This window comes from Schistocerca gregaria, chromosome X (genome assembly GCF_023897955.1).
Source record: "Schistocerca gregaria isolate iqSchGreg1 chromosome X, iqSchGreg1.2, whole genome shotgun sequence".
Lineage (NCBI taxonomy): Eukaryota > Metazoa > Arthropoda > Insecta > Orthoptera > Acrididae > Schistocerca > Schistocerca gregaria.
The window spans coordinates 334611336-334633609 of NC_064931.1; the positions used below are offsets into that span (position 1 = coordinate 334611336).

Genomic DNA, 22274 nt, shown 5'->3' on the forward strand with positions numbered 1-22274 from the left:
CTCAACTTCAATCTTCAACACGAATTCATGTGGAGGTTCACTGTAGCTGACATGCTATACCCAATTGTTGGAGCAGATATGTTAAGATTTTACAGCCTCTTCCCAGATCTTCATCATCATGTCTGCTTGACTCTACAACTATTTTTTTCTAGTTGTGGACACCTAAGCCATGCAAACCATGCTGACATCACAGGGACTCCAGGTGATTCACTATATTATGGCTTACTTTGCTGGTTCCCTGAAGTCAAACATTCATCACCTACTATAGGAGTGGTAAAAATCTCAACAGAATATCACACTGTCAGCAAACCAAAAACACCTGCCCATGCAAGGCCTCATTGTCTACCTCCATAAAAACTCAAGATTGCAAAGCATGAGTTACCTTTCATGTTAGTACAGCGAATTTGTTGTGCTTCGGATGGTAGCTGGGCCTCGTAACTCCATATTGTCCCTTATAAGATCAACAGGTGGCATCCTTGTGCCAAAAATCATTAGGTTAACATCAGAACAATACCCAGTCAATAGCCTGTGCCACAAATCAAAGTTTGCTACACACATTCATGGCAAGACAGTTTTCTCCACAATCAACATGTCATCTGTGCTTTCAGTCAGATACCCATTGCACTGGAAGATATACCCAAAACCATTGTTTACATGCCTTTCGGGCTCTCAGAATTTCAGCAAATGCCATTTGGATTGTGTAATGCTGGACAGGCTTGCCAGCACTTCATGGACGAAATAAGTACACACTTAAGAGTTCTTTACATCTACACTGATGAACTGCTTGTTGTTCAGCAAGGCAAACCTTCGAGCCCATCTGCAACCATTATCACTACACTACAAAAGCACAGCTCAGCGATTAACCCCTCAAAATGTGTCATTTCTGGAGCAACACAGTAAAATTCTTAGGGTATCTTATCAATGCACAAGGAATCTGCCACATCAAATCAAAATGGAAGCTACTTCTTAGTTTGCACAGATCACGATGACACGTGAATTACACCGTTTCTTGGACTGGAGCAATTTTTATCAAAATTTTGTACACAATGGTGCATTGTCGGCAGCACCTCTCTAGGAATTTCTAAAATATTCACTGAAACCTGGAGACATACTGAAGTACACTGATGAAAAGAAAGCATCCATCACCAAAGTGAAAACTGTATTAGCTCATCCTCAGCCTGATGTGCGTCTCGCTGCTATAACGATGCATCAACAACTGTCACTGAAGATGTATTGCAACATGAGGGGCAACTTCTAGCTTCCTTCAATACCAAATTACCACCACTACAAGCAAACTGATTAACTTACATCTGTACCCTCCACACAGCCTATACATGAATCAAAAAGTTTACGCACAAGCTTGAAGGTAAACCATGAATCACCTGCATTCACATTCTGAAAGAAGTCACACAATGCACTAACACACCAGTTGCATTGGCTTTGTAGGACAATTTACTATGGGTATTCAACATTTTGGTGGTTAGCAGAAAGGATCAACAGATCCTCTATCTCTGCACTGATGCCATTGTGAAGGAACTTGATTTCACAATACTTGTCAGTGCTATACTGCAACATATCAACATCATAAGTTCTAGTGTTTGTTAATGTGAGACAAGAGATAAAAAGCAATCTGAGATAAAATCATACTCACTCTCAGCCAGTGTAACCCATGATCACACACACAATCACAGTAGCCCACACCACGGAAAAAAGTGTTAAAATTGTTCAGATGTTCTGAAACTATTAAGTAAAACTAAGTAAGACAAGAGGGAAACGAAAATAAATTCAAACAATATGTGACTGGCTGATCAGTTGCCAAAAAAACCCTGATAACACATTAAAAATGTAACCCTAAAATTTTAGGGAACAAGATGGACACATCACAAAATTTTAAAAGTCGTACCCAATTCATTTGATAGTCAATTAAAATAGAAGGCAAATCTTTCAACAGACGAGCTACTGCCCTTTGGTCTGAAAATAAAACACAGTCTAGTAAAATATGGTGCAGTGTGATCTGTATGCCACAAGCACCACAAACTGGAGGGTCCTCCTGCAAGAGCAAGAAGTCATGCATCATAGCACTGTGGCCTACGCAAAGACAAACGAGGGGGACCTTGTCCTATCTGTATGGCTGGGAGAAGGTATGTCACAGCTGTGTTTTAGACTTTACTAGACATAGCTTATTGTATGTCACTTCCAGTCACTTTTCTACCCATCAATGCATGACTTCGTACCTCAACTGTGATGCGATAGCAGGCAGGGCGATGGCACAGTGAACTAACTGAGGACCGTAACATGCTTCCTTGGCTCCTACATCCACCCTTTCATTCCTCACTATACCCATGTCCCCTGGCATTCAGCATGACGACACCTCATTCACCAGCCTTTTTAAGTGGAGGTGGGCATCCTGGACAACTTTATCTGCTGGGTACAGGCATTGTAGGGAGTCAAGAGCACTCAGGGAATTACGAAAGACAAGGAATTTAGCATTTGAAACATGTCTCATCTGCTCCAGTGTCCACTAGATTGCATATAATTCTGTGTCAAAGATGGTAAAGTTTCGAGGCAGGCAGATCTTTAGGACACAATCAGGGAGCACAACAGAGCAAACAGCGTTCCCTTGTTTAGAACCACCTGTGAATACAGCTAGAGTTGTGGTGCTTAGTTAAAATGTCATAAAATAATATATTAAAAATAGAAGTATATGCAGGAGTGCAACCTCTCCTGCACTGCAATAGTTCTAAAATTACTGGAGTAACCAAGGTGGCAGGCAGTTAAAAGTGTGGATTTGGGATTGCAGTTGCTCCATGGCAAGTGACTCTAGCACATGCTGCACACAGATCCAAAACAGCCTTATTGCTCACGGATGATTGGGGAAAAGACATTCCAGAAACAGACAAGCAATAGTATGGCGTGCTGATAAATTTGGAGCAGCGAGGAACTTACACACCTGATGCACAATGAGGAGCTGCTGCCAGATGGTGAGTGGGGGTTCCTCACCCTCAGCACAGAGACTCAGTACGGGGCTGGTCCTATAAGCACCAGTGGCCAGCGTAACCCCTCGTGGTGGATAGTGGCAATGATTTTCAGATGAGAACGTCTCGCTGATGCATGCACTGTGCACCCATAGTCTAGCTGCGGTTCCACAAAATCCCTATAAAACTGAAGCAGACGTGCCCTGTCTGCTTTCCAAGACCTGTGGCTAATACACTTTAGGATGATCCAATGCCTTCTGGCATTTAGATCTCTCAGGTGTGGCAAGCACGATAGTTTGGAAAACAAAATGAGGCCCAGAACCACCGAGTCTTTAAATTTTGACACACACACACACACACACACACACACACACACACACGCGCACGCACACACACACACACACACACACACACACACACACACACACACACGCACACACACGCACACACGTGCGCGCGCCTCTGCACTGTAATTTGCAACTGATCAGTTGCTATTGCAACACTGGAGGAAGAACAGAAATCAGCAAAATGAGCCACAAATAAGAGGGACTGTATGGGACTTCTTACAACAGACTTAATATTGTTTATGGCTATGGCAAAGACATTAACACTTAAAACACTGCTGCTCAAAATGATCCAACAGCACATCATCAACTCAGGATCAAAAAAAGTGCTTGGGCAGGAAGGTCTGTATGATGATTAGTAGGAGGCTATGAAAGCCCCATCGGTTGAACAGCTCTAAAATACTGTGTCTCCATGTAGCGTAATATGTCTTACTCGTGTCAAAGAAAATTCTGATACAGTGATATTACATAGGAAATCCTGTTTAATACCCGCCTCCAGCAGGGTCAAGTTGTTGACAGTGGATCGAACTGTCCTGAATCCACACTGAGAGCGACTAAGGAGTCACTATTCATTTCAGTCTTTTCTACACAACTTGTTAAAGTAACACTCCAATGACTACTGGACATGTTTGGTCCTTTCCCGGTTTGAGGAGAGGTATCAAAATTGTCACTCACCACAAATTGGGAAAGTAACCTGTCAGCTGTATCAAATTAAGACATTTGAGGAGGACTTACTTAGACAGCTGCTTGCAAATGCTGAAGCATATTGTGCTGGATTTGGTCATGACTGGGTGCAGTATCACAAGGTTCAGAAAGCACTGAACCTAGCTCCCATGTAGAAAATTGACAGTTGTAAGACTTGGAACTTTTGTATCTGAAACCCAGCTGGTCTTTCTCTACAGTCTCATGGTAGTGGCAGAAATCCGAATTCTGGCTGGCATTGGCACTAGAAACTGCAAAATGCTCCGTCGTCACCTGGGTGATGTCCCCAGGTTTTGTTTAGACATATCCCTATTTTAGCACTGCTGCTATTGGTGAATGACAGCATTTACCAGAAATCATCCTGACAGTTTCCCATACTTTTTCAGAACAAGTGGAATGGCTGATTGAGTCCAAGAATGCTTGCCTCGACCTTTTCTCTTTCTCCTTAATTAATCATCGACCTTTGGCTCTTATGACTCAAAAGGCTGCCAGTTTGTCTGCTGTTGGCCATCGGGGGGGAGAGGGGGGGGGGGGGGGGGGGGGGAAGATATCAGTCAAGACGACGTGTAAAAATCAAATTTCTGGACCAAATAGTTTTTGTGAAATCGAATGATAAAGTGTGTCAAAGCAGTCAAAACACCATGTGTCTGCACAGGCGAGCAGTGCAATGATGACATCACGGAATGCGGGGAGCACATCTCTGTAGCAGTGAAAGGGTTAATGCGGCCGTGGTGGCTTTACTTCATAAACTGCGCGCTCCCCCCTAAACGTAAGTTTGCGAACTATACAATGGCGCTGCTTCTCTTGGCGCGTACAACCGGCAATGCAGCAATGTCCCGCGTTTGGGTGGGCATGCGCGAACCACCAAGATAAAAGAATTGAACTATAGGAGTTTCGGTTCCTCAACAAGAGACTTATACCCATTCATGATCCACTGTAGTATGGTCGCTATTTATTGTGGGGGGTTGCACTTTCACCCCGTCTCTCTTCTGGCTGGGGAGCCTGAAATGGGTGGCAGTTAAGTCTTGAGGCGAGATAATTTGCCCTGGCAGACTTAACATTCCACTGACTCTGAACCAGATTCACGATAACCATCAGGCCAAATGATGTCAACATGGTCTGACAGTTTGTTACCTCTTTTTGCCTGAGTTTGAAGCTTCTTGTTTGCTTTTTTTTAGTAGGGAAGGTTTTGTAGAAACTTCGACAGTTGCAGAAGAGGCAGTGCTGGAAAGTTTACTGGACTCTGCCCTGGCTCTGAAATTACTACAGCTTTACAAGTGCATTGACAAATGCAGGAAGTAGTGCTGACACTAGCAACTTTCATTTGTGTAGAGGTATCAGCTGTTGGAAAAGGCTTTTGAAGAGCTGAAGTGAAATATATAGTGAATATGGGAGGCTGCATGGCCTTATACAAGTTTTTGGCCTCAGCATATGGGTATGCTTTCTCGCTTTAAGCTCCTGTATCTTCCCCTCTTTAAGGTAGATGCTGCAGTCAACTCCAGGCAGGGTGATGCCCAGAGCAATATACACACTTGGGAGTAGTTGAAAAAATGACATCTTCATTGGCAGCCTTACCACATTTACCACAAGCAGTTTCTCCCTTACATCCTAGAGTGGTGTACTCAAAGTGCTGGGATTCAAAACAGAGCATTAGGTTGGGAACATAGGGCCACACACTTACGCAAAGCAAACCTGCCTTGATATGCTTTGGGAGTTTTGTGCTATTAAAGGTAAGGGTAAAGGAGCTGGATTTTATCAGATCCCCATTCACACTTTTCACAATATTCTTCATGTTGACAGTACCTTCCTGAGCCCTTCATCTTTCTGTTCTTCTTTGGGAATATCATCAAGATATCTACATGACACAATACCTTTGCTGTAGTTCATCGTATTGTGGAGGTCCATTTTGATAGCATATTCCACGAGACATTTAGCTTTCCACAGGTTCGGCACTTGTTGGGAACTAGTCATCAGCAGAAGGAATATGAAATAAACACTAAATGTCACAGTACTACTGCCTCTGATAAAAGATAATTTCACTCTACTCTCTACTCAAAAAGTGTAGAGGTGACTATTACACCAAGTCTAGATTTCCAAAACACAAAGAAGCACAACTGAGAGACAATAGCTTTAACATGATCTTAAGTAAGGTATCATCCAGAGTTCACAGTGCTATGCCAAAGTTGGGAATGCAAACCAGTCCCACAGACATTGGCAAGGGCTTGCAAAAATCTACCAGGACCATCAGAAATTTAAGAGGCAATATAAAAGAGATATAATTGCTGAGATGGGGAAAGGATTCCTATGGAATAAAATTCTTAAATTTTAGATAAGTTCCTACTCAGACTTGAGTCTTTCCATTTGAGGAGGGGATGGGAAACTCTGACAGCAGAATGAAGATTGCACAATAACCTTTGCAAAGTACTTCAACAAACAAAGTAGAAGGTGCACAGGAAAAATTTCATTTCCACTCCAACAATGTCACTAACTTTGACTCTATACCATCTGTCTAGTGCAATATCAAGCAAATCTTCTCCAGGTCAAGTCAGCAACACATAATTGTGGAATATACATACAAGGGGCATTTGAAAAGTCCGTGCAAAAATAAAAACGACTTACGTGTTTGGGGTAAACCTTTTTTATTTTTTGACATAGTCTCCTTTCAGACTTATACACTTTGTCCAACGCTGTTCTAATTTGTTGATCCCTTCTGAATAATACTAATTGTCCAAGTCTGCAAAACAGCTAAACACCTCCTTGTTTGAATAAAATCTTTGACCCGCCAGCAATTTCTTTCAATTGGGGAACAAATAGTAGTCTGAGGGAGCCAAGTCTGGAGAATAGGCGGGATGTGAAACAAGTTGGCATCCTATTTCCATTAATTTTGCGACCACAGCTGCTGAGGTGTGTGCTGGTGCATTATTGTGATGGAAAAGGACTCTTCTGCGGTCCAATCGCCGGCGTTTTTCTTGCAGCTCGGTTTTCAAACGGTCCAATAATGATGAATATTATTCATCTGTAATATTTTTACCCTTTTCCAGAGTCGATGAGGATTATCCCTTGAGAATCTCAAAAGGCAGTTGCCATAACCTTTCCTGCCGAATGAATGGTCTTCGCCTTTTTTGGTGCAGATTCTCACTTGGTAACTCATTGTTTAGATTGTTGTTTGGTCTCAGGAGCATAGTAATGTATCCATGTTTCATTCACAGTGACTAAACTATGCTTAAAGTCCTGCAGATTCTTCCTGAACAACTGCAAACCATTCTTGCAACACTTCACATGATTCCGTTTTTGGTCAAGCGTGAGCAATCGCAAAACCCATCTTGCGGATAGCTTCCTCATGTCCAAATCTTTATGCAAAATATTATTTATCCATTCATTTGAGATGCCCACAGCACTATCAATCTCATGCACCTTAACTCTTCTGTCATTCATAACTATATCATGGATTTTATCAATGATTTCTGGAGTCGTAACCTCCACAGGGTGTCCAGAATGTTCAGCACCACTTGTGCCCATATGGCTACTCCGAAAATTTTGAAACCACTTATAAACTGTTCTAATCGAAGGTGCACAGTCACCGTAATGTTTATCAAGCTTCTCATTAGTCTCCTGAGGTGTTTTGCCTTTCATAAAGTTATGTTGAATCACAACACAAAATTATTTTTTGTCCATTTTTTGACAATCACTCATCTTCCTTGATTCACACGAATGCCAAACACAAAGAAATAGACCAATATGGCTGAAACTTAGTGTGCGTTCTTTCCAAAGATGCTACTAACTAAACATGACCTCTATATGCACTGGTGGTGCCATCTGTCGGACTTTGCATGAACTTTTCAAACACCACTCGTACAAAGAGTTAATCTGCAAGATAATATCAAACAGCAGGTTGCAGAAACACTATCACATGATTAGCATGAGCTATCGTCAACCCACTACACAACAAAGAAGACAAATCAGCCCTTAACACTGAAAAAGATCTCCCTACTATTGATAACATACATCTTTTCAAAGGTATTACTCAAGAGAATAGAAGCACAATATGACCAACGCACAGGAGAATAGCAAGCTGGATTTACAAAGTCAGGGTCGTACACATAACAAAAGCCAATGCTCAGAACTATTCTTATGAAGGTAACCTTAACACTTCAGCCTACATTGTAATTTTCATAGACTTCCAGAACAGCTACAATTCTGTAAACAAGCAACCAGTTCTCAAGATACTTGCTGAACTGGTACTTGATAATAAAACACTGAATCATGCGTGAAACCATTGTAAACAACACCATATCCAATACTAATTCCAGAAAGGACTGAAACAGAGCTTTTGGATTATAGCTGATGTTTGATGAGGGGACAACTTGATTTATCTGGACCATTTTCTTTGCCCTCACATAAAGCAGAGTTTCTGCCAAAAAGCCAGCAAACGAAGCACATTTAATCTCACATATTTTGCAAGAAGCTGATAAAGCTGACTTTATGTTGTATGAAACTATCAAAATCTTTCCCATGAAATAGTAATTTGCATGGAAAAGCCAAAGTAGTAATACCCATTCTTCATTTTTTAAACTGTGTTTCAAACTGCCAAAGTTAAAAGTAACATTATTACTTTGTTTACAAAACCATCCTCCATGCCTTACTAGATCCCTTTGGGAGGTGGGGGATAAGGGAAGGGGGTTGCTAACATGCATAAATGACGCAAGTCTTAAGATAATCAGCACTCACTTCTAATTTTGCATGTAGCAGAAAAAAAGTATCCAACAAGAAATCCAGCTAATGACAGAGATTTTAAAATACTACATCACTTTCTTGAAATTAGTAATGTGACAGGAAATGCAGGACATTACATAAATACATATGGTCGCATTTGCATAACACAATATTATGATAAAAATAATGCAGTGGTAGATATCATGAACACTGTAACATTCACTCTACCACTAATTACTTACTTTTAGTCTGTTGTCCAATGCTGCAGGCCCATTTTCAGCAATCTGTAGTACAAACAATGGCATATTCTGGAATTCACGGCCACCTCTAATACTAAAGCCAAACCCTCTAGTTCCTCGGCTGAGCTCCACAGCATGATATTGTTCATCTTCGCCTCCTAGTACATCGTCATCCTGCAACAGTAATAGAACAATAAAAACTAAGTTATCCTTTAAATATTCTGGCAGTTTTGCATTACATAGGAATAATCCAAACAGAAATGACAAAATGAGAACTGAATATTTCTATAAACAACTGACCATTTTTCCTGGTCCTTACAATGTCCATGCATCATATATTGACTGTACCCATTATCCAAAGGTATGCAGAGGTCTGTAGCTCTCTAGTATACAAAGGTCATAAATTCTAAAGGGCTGAGGAGATTGGAACTTTCACTTACTTCTCACTCCAGTAGATTGAGGTATGTACAGACCACTGTACTACCCATAAAAAAAGGGTACTTTGTATTATTAAATCTGCTATAAAGTGCCAAAATAATGATTGTTTATATGTAACAATATCCACCCTGATTTCTCCTATTATTCTCATTATTGCTATGTGAGATACATGATATGGGTAGAAGAATTGTCACCCAGACTTCCATGAACATCAGTTCTCTAAATTTACAAAGCAGAGACCTATAAAAATGATAGCACCTTTCTTCTAAGGATTCCCATTTATGAGTGTACTGAATATTACTGGTTTGTTTCGGTGTGTTATGGTATTTGTCTTACATTTCTCCACTCAAGAACCAAAGAAACTGGTTCACTTGCCTAATATCTTGTGCCAACAACATAATGTGGCATGGACTTGAATAATCTCTGAAGTAGTGCTGGAGGGAATTGAAACCTTGAATCCTCCAGGGGTCCATAAATTTGTAAGAGTACGAGGAGGAGGAGATCTCTTCTGAACAGCAAATTGCAAGGCATCCCAGATATGCTCAATAATGTTCATGTTTGGGGAGTTTGGTGACCAGTGGAACTGTTTAAACTCAGAAGTGTGTTCCTGGAGCCACACTGTAGCAATTCTGGACGTGTGGGATGTTGCATTTTCCTGCTGGAATAGCCCAAGTTCGTTGGAATGCACAATGGACATGAATGGATGCTGGTGATCAGACAGGGTGCTTAAGTTTGTGTCACCTGTCAGAATCATTTCTTGACATATTAGGGGTCCCATATCCCTCCAACTGCACACATCCCACACCATTACAGAGCCTCCACCAACTTGAACCAAACCCTGCTGACATACAGGGTCCATGGATTTATGAGGTTGTCTCCATACCCACAAATGTCCATCCACTTGATACAATTTGAAACTAGACTCCTCCGACCAGGCAACATGTTTCCAGCTATCAATAGTCCAATGTCGTGTTGACAGGCCCAGGCAAGACATAACGCTTTTTGTTGTGCAGTCATTCAGGGTACATGAGTGGGCCTTAAGCTCCAAAAGCCTACATTGATGATGTTTAGTTGAATGGTTCACACACTGACACCTGTTGATGGCCCAGCATTGAAATCTGCAGAGCAATTTGCGGATGGGTGGCATTTCTGTCACGTTGAACGATTCTGTTGAGTTGTTGTTGGTCCCATTCTTGCAGGATCTTTTTCCAGCCACAGCTTTGTCTGAGATATGTTTTGCCGGATTCCCGATATTCATGGCACACTTGTCAAATGGTTGTATGGGAAAATCCCCACTTCATCACTATCTCGGAGATGTTGTGTCCCATTGTCTGTACACTGACTAAAACACCATGTTCAAACTCACTTAAATCTTCATAACCTGCCATTGTAGCAGTAATAATTGATCGAAACACTCCGTGAAACACTTGTTGTCTTATTAGGCATTGCTGACAGCGGTGCCGTATTCTGTCTGTTTACTTATCTCTGTATTTGTACACGCATGCCTATACCAGTTTCTTTGGTGCTCCAGTGTATACCTTCACAAAGAGTTCATTACACAAAAGGGGAACTTTGTCAAAGTTATTCTGCATTTCCGTATCATCTAACATGATTCTTTTCTAAAAATGAGAGCACTGTCAGGCACCCAATTCAAGAATTAAACAGCTGCTCAAAAATTTTGGTTGCTATTGTTGTTGTTGTCGCTAGTGCTATTGGTTGTGGTCGGTGCTCTTGTTGAATATTAATGTATGCTTTTTGTGAACTGAATAACAAATTCTTTCACTGGAAGCCATGTTACTGTATGGTGTCACACGGAAATATAAGCACACCAGACAAGAGAAGATTAGTCACTTTAGAAGACATGAGGCTAATACCAGCCTCTAGCCTTGACAGTGGCCTGAATTGCCATAGCCAGCTGAAGCCAGTTGTTGTTCACCAGATCCTGTACAGCTACCAGACTGTAGAGATGTTTATTGCTACATTTCATTTCACCAATTATTCCAAACTATCCAGGCATTTTCTACTGCCTTGACATCAGGTGATTCAGTGGGCCAGTTGAGGTGCAATACAGCAGCTGAGTGTTCATCAAACTATAAATGTACGTTTTCAGCACTGTGAACATGACTGATGTAACACTGAAAGCCTGGAGTATCTGAGAGCATTCTTATCATAAAGATATAGAAGAATGGGCAACACTTGGTCACTGAGAATTCTGAAATAAACATCTTGGTTCATGATTAAAGTGGCCTGAATGAGTGGGTCCAAGTAATGTTAAAAAATACACCTTAAAACATCTGTGAATCACCTTCACCCTGAAGTACACGTTCATTAACTGCAGGTTCATTGCCTCATAAAACCACTGGTGCACTCAGAGCATTGCAAGATTTGGAACGAGGCACAATTTCTACTTGTCAGATCACATTAAAAGCCTCCAGTTAACTATGTCCAGTTTCTGTGTTGTTTGGCACACTAGACAGGTGCAGCTTTATGTGCAGTTGCAAGCAATAACATTTTGCACCCTACATTCACTCAGAAACTGGTTGAGAGGGGCTTGAATTCAATGACAGCAGCAATTTCAGTTGGGTTTGAAACTGCTTCCGATTGACAAGGCACGACATATGTCACTAGTACCTATCAGTTACGACCTTTTCACAATCACTGTTCTTGTGCTGTGTTACATGACTGCAAATAGTACACCATTCCTTGTAGACATGCTGGATAGTATGTGATTACGCATCACCAAATTGTGTAATTTCATTCATAGTGTGGTCACGGCACATTTAAAACTGATAGTTACTTTCTGCCATTCTATCACATATCGAGATAATTGTAGCTTATTGTGCTGATGCCATACAACACATTGGTATGTTCTTAGTGCACCATGTATTAGAAGTTTTCTAAAGTTTTTACTGCAGATACTGGCACAGTGCCTTTTTCTGTGCAAGAAGCCTGAGCTCCTTCATGTAAAATCTGAGTCTTTTTATGTTACATTAAACTGTGGGAGCCATTGATCAGTGAGTGTTTCCTTTTTTCACCTTCCTTTCTGGACTCATGATGCACAGCAAGTGATGAGGAAAACAGCATTTGGGTTACTTGACTCTTCCGAGGGGAGAACGGTGGACAAAATATTGCTTTCACCATCAGACCGTGACAGCGCTCAATAAAGCAAAGGTTTTTATCTGATTTCCCCCCCCCCCCCCCCCCCTTCATTTGGTGACTTTTGGCTAAATGTTTGTCTCTTCTTCAGGGACAGCCAAGAAGTCCAGAAGTATGCAGAGCTCTCACATCCGTGCCAATTCCTCTTGCCTGACTCAACACTCCCCCCCCACCCCCCTCCCTACCACACTGTGATACCTGGGCGGGTAGATGGGGAAACTATGAGCATACTGCATAAGATGGCAATGCAGTCACATACAAAACACTGAATAGCTTGTACAAGGGTTGTTTCCATATTTCTCAACAACAATGATCACAAATAAAACAGATTTTTAGTATTATTTAATTAATTTTGGCTCACTGATGACATAATAAACTTTATACCTTATACGAACTGTTGGCATAAGGACAGATGCAGACAGTTTTGCAGATTTTTGTCACTGAAGTTAGTACATAATCATGAGACTTATCTAGTTTTCTAATCAAGAAATGCCTTTCACACACATATGTTGATAAAGACACTGATATCACATTTGCTGTTATCGGGACATGGAAACTCTTCCTGAGAAAAACTTTACAGAACTCCTGGAGAGTTTAAACTGGAATTACAATGCAGAGTGATCATCAATTCCATCTGAAAATCCATAGGGTCACTTTATGATGAAACAGCAAATGATCTCTAAACCACCTCAAAAACAGATGCGAGACTGGCAATATCCTGAAAACGTTTAGAAAACTGTTCTTATAGTTTATTCACCACTACAATGAAGTTTTCAAAAGTGTCACTAATGAGTCACGTGAGGTACTGAGAGTGAGCAGTCAGAATTGCTATGCTGTACAATGTGCATGCACAAAAGGTCAACTTAATGTTAGCAGGGACACTAAGGAGCAGGAGACTATGTCACTGGTTGCAGAGAAGCTCCTGGAAGAAACAGAGGTCAAGAAGACAGTCTGTGATTGCGAGGGAGGCACACCGAGTGAGCCTTTCTAACCGGTGGTGCCAGTGCTGCTAGAGATCCCGAACTCAAGTCTCCCTCAGATGTTGGATCCGCATTACTCAGACCATAGGATGGGATGTAGTTTCTCATGGTACTTAACTGCACATGGCACATACAGGATTGCACAACATAGGCAGTACGTAAGAATATTGTAGGATTCAATAGTAGTTTCCTACCCTACACACTCAATTAGCCTCAGTTATGTATCAGAGGTCCTTGTTCTTTTCCCTGTGAGTTTCCTTACCTGAAAATATTTTCAAATTGTATTCTCAGGCACCAGGTCTATGAGTTAGATGAGCCACTTTACAACTGGAAATAGCATCAGCTCCTATCCTGATCCACTCACACAACACTACAAGGTCCACCTTGTCTTTAACACCTGTGAGCTTAGGAAAATGGATGACACTATGTACATCATAAATTGTCCCTTCGACATTGTGATTTTCTCTTTAAATGCATCCACTTTCCCTACCAAATCCAAAGAAAGTTGGTTATCACGTTGCAACAACTTACTGAGGGCAATGTTCAGTCAAGATCACTTAAAATGAAAGGTCAGCAATTCCTTCCAGATCATCTAATTTTGGTTCTAGCTTTTGTTTTTCCTTTGAAAATTCAATAGTAGTGAGTCTTAAATCAAAAAATAGTTTCAGGCAAACCTCTTCAGTTAATCAACATACTTTGCAGAAATACATAATGATTCCATATTCTTCACGCAGTTTAATCAAAAACTAGAAACTGAAAGAGCAGCAATGCGTACAACTTCAGAAAATTTGTACCACCAATTTCATCATGCTCCATGCCTGCAAATTTAGTACAATGCGCATTTTGATGTAAAGAACACGGAATCCTCTACAAATCATTTGTTGATCATTGCAACTTTTTGCTCCTTCATTGCAAATATTTTGTGCATCATGTTTGCCTACAGCAGATCTGTAGCAATCATCAATTATTCAATTGCATAATAGACTCTGAGAATTCTCACCCTACTATTTGAAACAGAACTGTGGTTCCCATTAATTCTGGAAGGCTTGTGATGATAGATAATTAGACAGTCACTGGATGTGTGAACTTCCTTTATCCCAAGAGCAAATGGCAAAGGATAGACAGCACTGCCACTATGTTTCTGCCAAACAAAGTCGTTCCAAATGAAAAATGCAGCACCAAATGACAGAAGAAACAGAGCTGCATCAGTCTGCTAAATGAAATGTCATGTTGCACCAAGTGTTTCAGAAAATGACCACGGAAATCCGAAATGTAGCAAATAACTGCACACACTGTACACTGTGGCTGACTCTGCTTTACTTGAATGTATGGTGGTGACATTTTAAGAATGTCCTTATTTGAAGATCTACTGGCTTTGGAATATGCAAAGGTTCTGAGGAGTTCTTTTGGAGGTACACCTGTAGCTGCAGGTACATGTACTCACATCTAACTAGTTTACATTGAGAAGCTGTATTTGACCACATTATTTTTATGAATCCTTGTGAAAGATTTAGCGAATGCTGGCAACTGCTTCACTCTGAAGGTGAATTAGCCTCAATATATGGGATTTTTCTTACTATCTCCAGTTCCCGAAACCACCTCATGGCAATCGCTGCTCTACAACGAATGACCACTTCAGCAATTCATGCACGTCCGCAGAGGTGTGTGCAATTAATTTTCTTCATATGTCTCTGATGTACATCTGTCACACACAGCTTCACCGCTACAAGCAATACTCATATGTCCAAACCTGTAGCATTAAAAATGTCTTCTAGGGTTTTGTATATGGGGTTTAACTTTTGGGTCCGTGCAGCCATCTGTGTTGTGTTTTGGTGATATGTCAAATATTAAAATAAATGACACAGTTTATTCTACTGACCCATTTATGTTCTTCATAACACTCTTTATAGCTGTAATGTTCACACTTTTCTACTCTTCCTCTGGTTCTTCAGGGGGAATTTCAATCTTACCATGGCAGATAACTAGTCCCTAGCTGAAATTATGGGTGTTATATATTTAATTTTCTACAAGGTAGTTGCGTGGACCCAAAAGCTCAGACAGATGTTGTGACATAGTTGTCTCTGTCAGCAGAGTATTGTTTAAAAGTCAGTTTACTCCTCTGCGAGGTCCAGCTACTGGTTCCATACTTTAGTGACAATAAAATGGTGAAATTGTCTAACAAGATCTCTCCTTTCTTTTGATTACCAGAAATGAATTTTGGCAAACTTATGTACAATCACTCCCTTTTATATAAATCTTACAATGTGCTTCATCAGAGTGACTATCCACCCAAGCTCTCTTTGCTGACTGGGTGTTTCTGCTCCCTGATGGTCCACCTTTTCCACTGGGAACTTGAGCAATTAGAGCCATTTCGTTCACATCAGGCACTTGTACAAAAATGCCTAACCAGACAGGGCCCTACTTACCTGGATAATCCTAATAAAAGTGGGGTGTGGTACGTGCCCAAGTGATTGCCTACTCGAGTCTTTTTTCCCCAACAGTCATCCACACCACCAATACACAGCTAACTTAAAGCTCAGGGTTATTTTATTTTCTATGTCACAGTCTGAGCAGTTAAATGAAGAATGGTGGTACAAAAGACAGCAAACTTGATGTTTATTCAGGACACAGTTTCAGATTCCTGTCCAGCTGTGTAGGCTTAGGTTTGCCACAGTTTCCATAAATGAGTAAGTCAATCCAGGTATGATTCCTTCCAAAACAAACTGACCAATTTCCTTCCTCACCACTCCCCATTTGTTCTTTGACCAATGTCCTTCCCCATCACTCCCCATTTGTTTTCTATCTCTGATGACTTCACTGTCAATGGGACATTAAGCTTCAATTTTCCTTCCTTCCTCCCTTGTTCCCACTGGGCAATTAAATCAAGATCGCCACTCTCCAGAACACACAAAGTTCCACTGCCACAAATGAGGATGGCTGTTGGCATACACCCTGAGTTTCAATAAAGGAAAATTGGTGGTCATGATCAGCCCATGGCACTGAACATCCAGATCTGTCACACTTGTGCTCCAAAACATATGGCTTGGCCCCCATGTAGGGAGGGGGAGGGGAGTATATAGTGCAGCTAGAGGTTAGACTTGGAACATGGAGATGATAGTAGTACTGCAAAAGTTTGGGGGCCCTGCGCGTAGTAATTACATGCTCACATAAAGAGTTGTGTGCCAAGTAGTTGCACCAAGCTGTTTCACCAAGGCAGCAGCAGGTGTCAGCTGGACTGAGCTAGTTTTTATTTTTTTATTTTTTTTTATTTTTAAAATCATGAAAGAGTCCAGTCCCTGCACAACTACAACTGCAATTATGTCTACATTAACATTTACATTTACCTGGATACTCAGCAAATCACACTTAAGTGCCTAGCAGAGGCTTCATCAAAGCACCTTCACAATAATTCTCTATTATTCGAATCTCAAACAGCTCACACAAAAAACAAACACCTATATCTTTCCACATGTTCCCTTATTTTATTATGATGATCATTTCTCCCCATGTAGGTTGGCGTCAACAAAATATTTTCGCATTTGGAGGAGAGAGTTGGTGATTGAAATTTTGTGAAAAGATTCCACCACAATGAAAAATGCCTGTTTTTTAATGATGTCCACCCGAAAGGCTGTATCATGTCCATGACATTCTCTCCCCTATTTCAGGATAATACAAAACATGCTGCTCTTCTTTGAACGTTCTCAATGTACTCCTACCTGGTAAGGATCCCAGACAATGCAGCATTACTTCAAAAGAGGACTGTCCAGCATAGTGTAGGCAGCCTCTTTAGTAGATCTGTTACATTTTCAAAGTGTTCTGCCAGTAAAATTCAGTCTTGGGTTTGCCTTCCCTGTTACATCTTCAATGTGTTCTTTCCAATTTAACTTGTTCGCAATTGTAATTCCTAGGTATTTAGTTGAATTTACGGCCTTTAAATTGGACTGATTTACCGTGTAACCAAAGTTTAAAGGATTTCTTTCAGCACACTCATCTGGATGACCTCACACTTTTCATTATTTAGTGTCAATTGCCAACGTTCACACCGAACAGATATCTTAACTAAACCATTTTGCAATTTCTTCTGATCTTCAGATGACTTTACTAGATGATAAACAATAGCATCATCTGCAAACAAGCTAAGACAGCTCTCAGAGTGTCTCCTAAACCATTTATATAGATAAGAAACAAAAGAGGACCTATAATACTGCCTTGAGGAACACTACCGTCAGTTACCACAGACTGTGACCTCTCTGACAGGAAATCATGAATCTAATCAGAAAACTGAGATCATATTCCATAAGCACACAATTTCACTGCAAGCTGCTAATGTGGTACAGTGTCAAAAGCTCTCTGGAAACCTAGAAATATGGAATACATTTCAAAATCTCTTGTCAATAGCACTCAACATTTTGTATAAGTAAAGGGCTAGTTATGTTTCACAAGAATGATGTTTTCTAAATTCATGTTGACTGTGTGCCAACAGACTGTTCTCTTTGGGGTAATTCACAATATACATTAAAAAATCCTGCTGCACATCAACATTAACGATATTGGTCTGTAATTTAGTGGATTAATCTTATTGCTTTTCTTGAATACTGTTGTGATCTTTGCAGCTTTCAAGTGTTTGGGTATGGATCTTTGATTCAGTTGTATGTGATTGTTAAGTATGGAGCTATTGCATCAACATACTCTGCAAGGAACCTAATTGGTATACAGTCTGGACCAGAAGACTTGCTTTTATTAGGTGATTTAAGCTGTTTCACTACTCTGAGGATATCTACTTCTAAGTTACTCTTGTTGGCAGCTGTTCTTGATTCAAATTCTGGAATATTTACTTTGTCTTCTTTGGTAAAGGAATTTCGGAAGGCTGTTTAGTAACTCTGCTTTAGCAGCACTGTCATCGATAGTATTTCCATTGCTATCACGGAGAGAAGGCAGTGTGTCTTGCCACTAGCATACCTTACATATGACCAGAATCTCTTTGGATTTTCTGCCAGGTTCAGAGAAAGTTTCATTATGGAAACTACTACAAGCATCTAACATTGAAGTCCGCATTAAATTTTGAGCTTGTGCATAAGATAACCAACCTTTGATATTTTGTTTTCATATAAATCTGGCATGCTTTTACTGTTGTTTCTGCAACAGTGTTCTGACCCGTTTTGTGTACGAAGGGGAATCAGCTCAGTTGTTTGTTAATTTATTTGGTGTACATCTCTCGACTGCTGTTGATACTATTTCTTGAACTGAAGCCACAGCTGGTCTACACTTACATTGTTAATTTGGAAGGATGGAGATAGACTATCAGGTTGGTGTCAAGTGAATTTTTATCTGGTTTTTTTTTTTTAAAAAAAAGTGTATCTTTCATTTATTCTTGGATTCTGCAGTTTCCCTAAATAAATCTGTCACTGAGCAGTTCACTTCTGAACACAATACCTTGTGATGTCTCTGATACTAACAAATTCTGTTCCTTTATACATATTTTCTCACAGTACTTTAAAATGCAAAATTAAATTTCTGGGTCTATAAATGGTCAAGTATTTTTTCCATGGAAATAAGAGTTCCATGGCTAAAATTTGTATTTCTTTGATTGCTACTATTTTCAAGGTCACAAGCCTGTTCTCATTCAGAACAGCCAAATGCTGCAACCTGGCATCAATGTACTTTCATCCAAATAGATCATATTTGTGTAAGTGAAAATTCCAAAGGCATTATACTGACATTCTCTCCACTATGTGCATTATAGCAGAGAGCTTTCTAGTTACGTTTATATGCACATTTTTATCTATATTTCTACCAATATTTCCTCTTCAGTTGAACAACAACCAAAATAATGCTCAACATTGCTGAAGATATACATGGTACTTGCCTTTCATTATCGACAGTTAAGAAATGGATGACCTCTCTTTAAGATGATCCCCGCAAGAGATGCCCCAAAAGTGCAAGTACAGTTAAAACATCAAGGAAGTGAACAACACGATATTGGGTAATCAGGGCTTAAAGATGTATGAAATGGCTAACACTACAGGAACATCAAAAGATAAAGTATAGTATATATTATGCCAAAAATTAACTATGAGATAGCTTTGGGATGAATGGGTGCTGTGTTTGTTAAATTCTGAACAAACTGAAATTTTAAAACTTGTTTTTCAGCTTTGTCTCGACCAGAAACACTGACCTAAAACAGAACTAATTTGAAAAGGAAATGCATTTTTGCCAAAAAGAGAAGTTTTCACTTTGTCGATCAAAGGCCTATCAAAGCATGATAGAAAAAAATTGAGAACATCTAAGAACAACTATTGATTCCTGGTGTTTTACCTGTACATAAAAAGAACACTATAACGAGGCTCAACAAACTTCAGTAACAGGCTGTACAACAAAGGCATTACACATCACTTTATGAGGCATCTGTGTAACTTCAAAATCCTGTGTTTACACAACTTGCCACTTGAAAAACTTATCTTCATGTGACACCTGTTAAACACACAATGATGCATACCTTAAAGTCTCTGAAACCATGCACTTGAAATTGTCTTTTATTCCTCATATTTTATGGTGCTGATACAGGAAGAAGTTATTCCTCATCTAAATAAGTCATTTCTATATGATATTTTTACCTTACAATACTAAATAGCAATGAAATCGCACTATAAGAAAATTAGCATATCCTTTATAGAAAAGGAATTTGATGTTGCCAAATCATATACTGCCATAACATCACACTATGATCGTGTATTGCTACTGACTGCAGTTTTGGCCATTTTCACAGGTTTAACATTGTGGCAGATAATAAAGCAGCAGCCACTATCCCTTATAACTCATTTTATCACATGTAATGAAAATACACTTCCAGAAGAAAAAAATGAAGTTCCCAGAAGACACTGTCAAAAAACAGTGTAATTTTGTACACGTAAAGATTATGGGCGGGTAAGTAAATCATTAGAGCTGCATTTCTCTGCGACACGTAGAATGGCCACCAGAGTGCATTAGTTTTGTTCATGTTTAGTTTTGTTAGAAAGCCTGGCAGGATGTTATAAGGAGTGTGAACAGTGCCACAAATGGAGCGATTTCTGTGAAGGACACAGAAATGCTGAGTAATTGTGTGCGTCAGCATTATGAGCACTTGCAGAGATTGAAAGGGGCCCCATTGTGATTCTCCATTTGGCTGGCTGGTTGAGTCATGTGAAATCCAGATTTGTGTGTAACTCTGGTCTGATGGTTGTCTGCATGACAATATGAGGGCAAGGTATGTTTGTCGTTCTGGTCAACTATGTCCCACTGGCACACGGGAGGACCACAGTCTTGTACATTGAGTACATTGTAGCCCCATCACAGCTGTGACTGCTATGCGAGAACAAGTAATAGACTCCTTGCAATGTTTTTTTGTTATCCCTCACGATTCATCAGAGACCAGCAGCAGCCAGACTAGGGAATTACCACACCATGTATAGGCTGCCGTTAATACAAAACAAACAGCTGCATTTCGAGTGCTGCCGTGACTAGGAAGCATGGACTGCTGACAAATGGCATAGCATTGTCTTCAGCAATGAATCGTGATTCTACTCTACTCCTTATGACTATTGTCAGCAAATATGGTGGCAACCTGAGGAGAGGTCTCATTCTTCCAACGTTTTGGAGTTGCACAGCAAGCGTTACTTCTAGTGTCAAGGTTTGTGAAGCCATCGGGTGTGACTTTGGATCGTGACTGTAACTGCCATCCGAGAACAAGTAATGGGCAGTACACAACATTCACGTCATCCCACACCATTGGTCCCTGACAGAACACATGTGGCAGCAGTTGGACAGCAAATCCACCCCAGTACCTACATCCAGGATATCATGGACCATTTACAACAGTTGTAGGCCAGCTTGCCTCAGAAAAGGATAGAACAGCTCTATGAAAACCTTCTCAATTGAATCGCTGCATGCATCGTGGCCAGAGAGGGCACAACATCATAACGATAAGTGGGCTCACACTGCCAAGTTCTTTTTAATTTTGACTCCATTTTGTAATCACTGAAATAATATCACATACTCTCTCTAAAAACATGAAGTTTCATTTTGTTTCCTCCTCAGCTTCTGGGTGCTCTGCTGTTCTCTGTCAGGCAGTGTATCTGATTTAGGTAGTTTAAAATTACTATCCTGAAGTTACCTGTGCAAATGTAATTGTTGATGTATGGAAGGTGTATTTTGCTATTGTAGCTTAGATACAAAGTATTGTCATATCACCTATAAATATATTAACTTCATAAAAAGAGAGAATGACACAATTTAAACTACAAATAACTTTACTTTCAAATGCACTTTAATGCTCTTTCAAGTAGCTAAATGTTAAAACATTTCCATTATGTAATAATGAACATATTTACTTACTCTTTGTGAAACTGAGGCTGTGCTTGAGGTATCATCTGAAACAAATAAAATATCTACATAAATTTGGTTTTCCCAAAGTGAAAGATATTAACTGCATACTGTTCTCATTATAATTGACTCTGTGACTAAATAGAATAAAAATGTACTGTCTTCTGACTAATTTGGGAAACTTTTTATTACAGATTTCTAAGAAAGAGAAAAATTCAATACACATTTTAAGTCACAGCATTACACAGTATGAGAAGTACCAACAATATTGTTGGATACAGAAAATGTACCACATTTTTCCAGTATCTAAAAATTTGTTAAACAGTTAAAGGTTTACAGATAATTTATATATAAAAAGTGATTTGCCAC

General features: G+C 40.0%; 1 protein-coding gene across 4 annotated transcripts in view; it reads right to left on the reverse strand.

Moving 5' to 3' along the window:
• LOC126297547 (membrane-associated guanylate kinase, WW and PDZ domain-containing protein 1) overlaps positions 1-22274 on the reverse strand; it is a 376107-nt gene that overhangs the window by 14952 nt on the left and 338881 nt on the right. For all 4 annotated transcript variants that reach the window (XM_049988468.1, XM_049988470.1, XM_049988469.1 and 1 more), the window contains 2 exons: positions 21918-21952; positions 8977-9147 (listed from right to left, as the gene is read on the reverse strand). In XM_049988468.1, coding sequence (XP_049844425.1) covers positions 8977-9147; positions 21918-21952 — 206 coding nt within the window. The remainder of the gene's footprint in view (positions 1-8976; positions 9148-21917; positions 21953-22274) is intronic.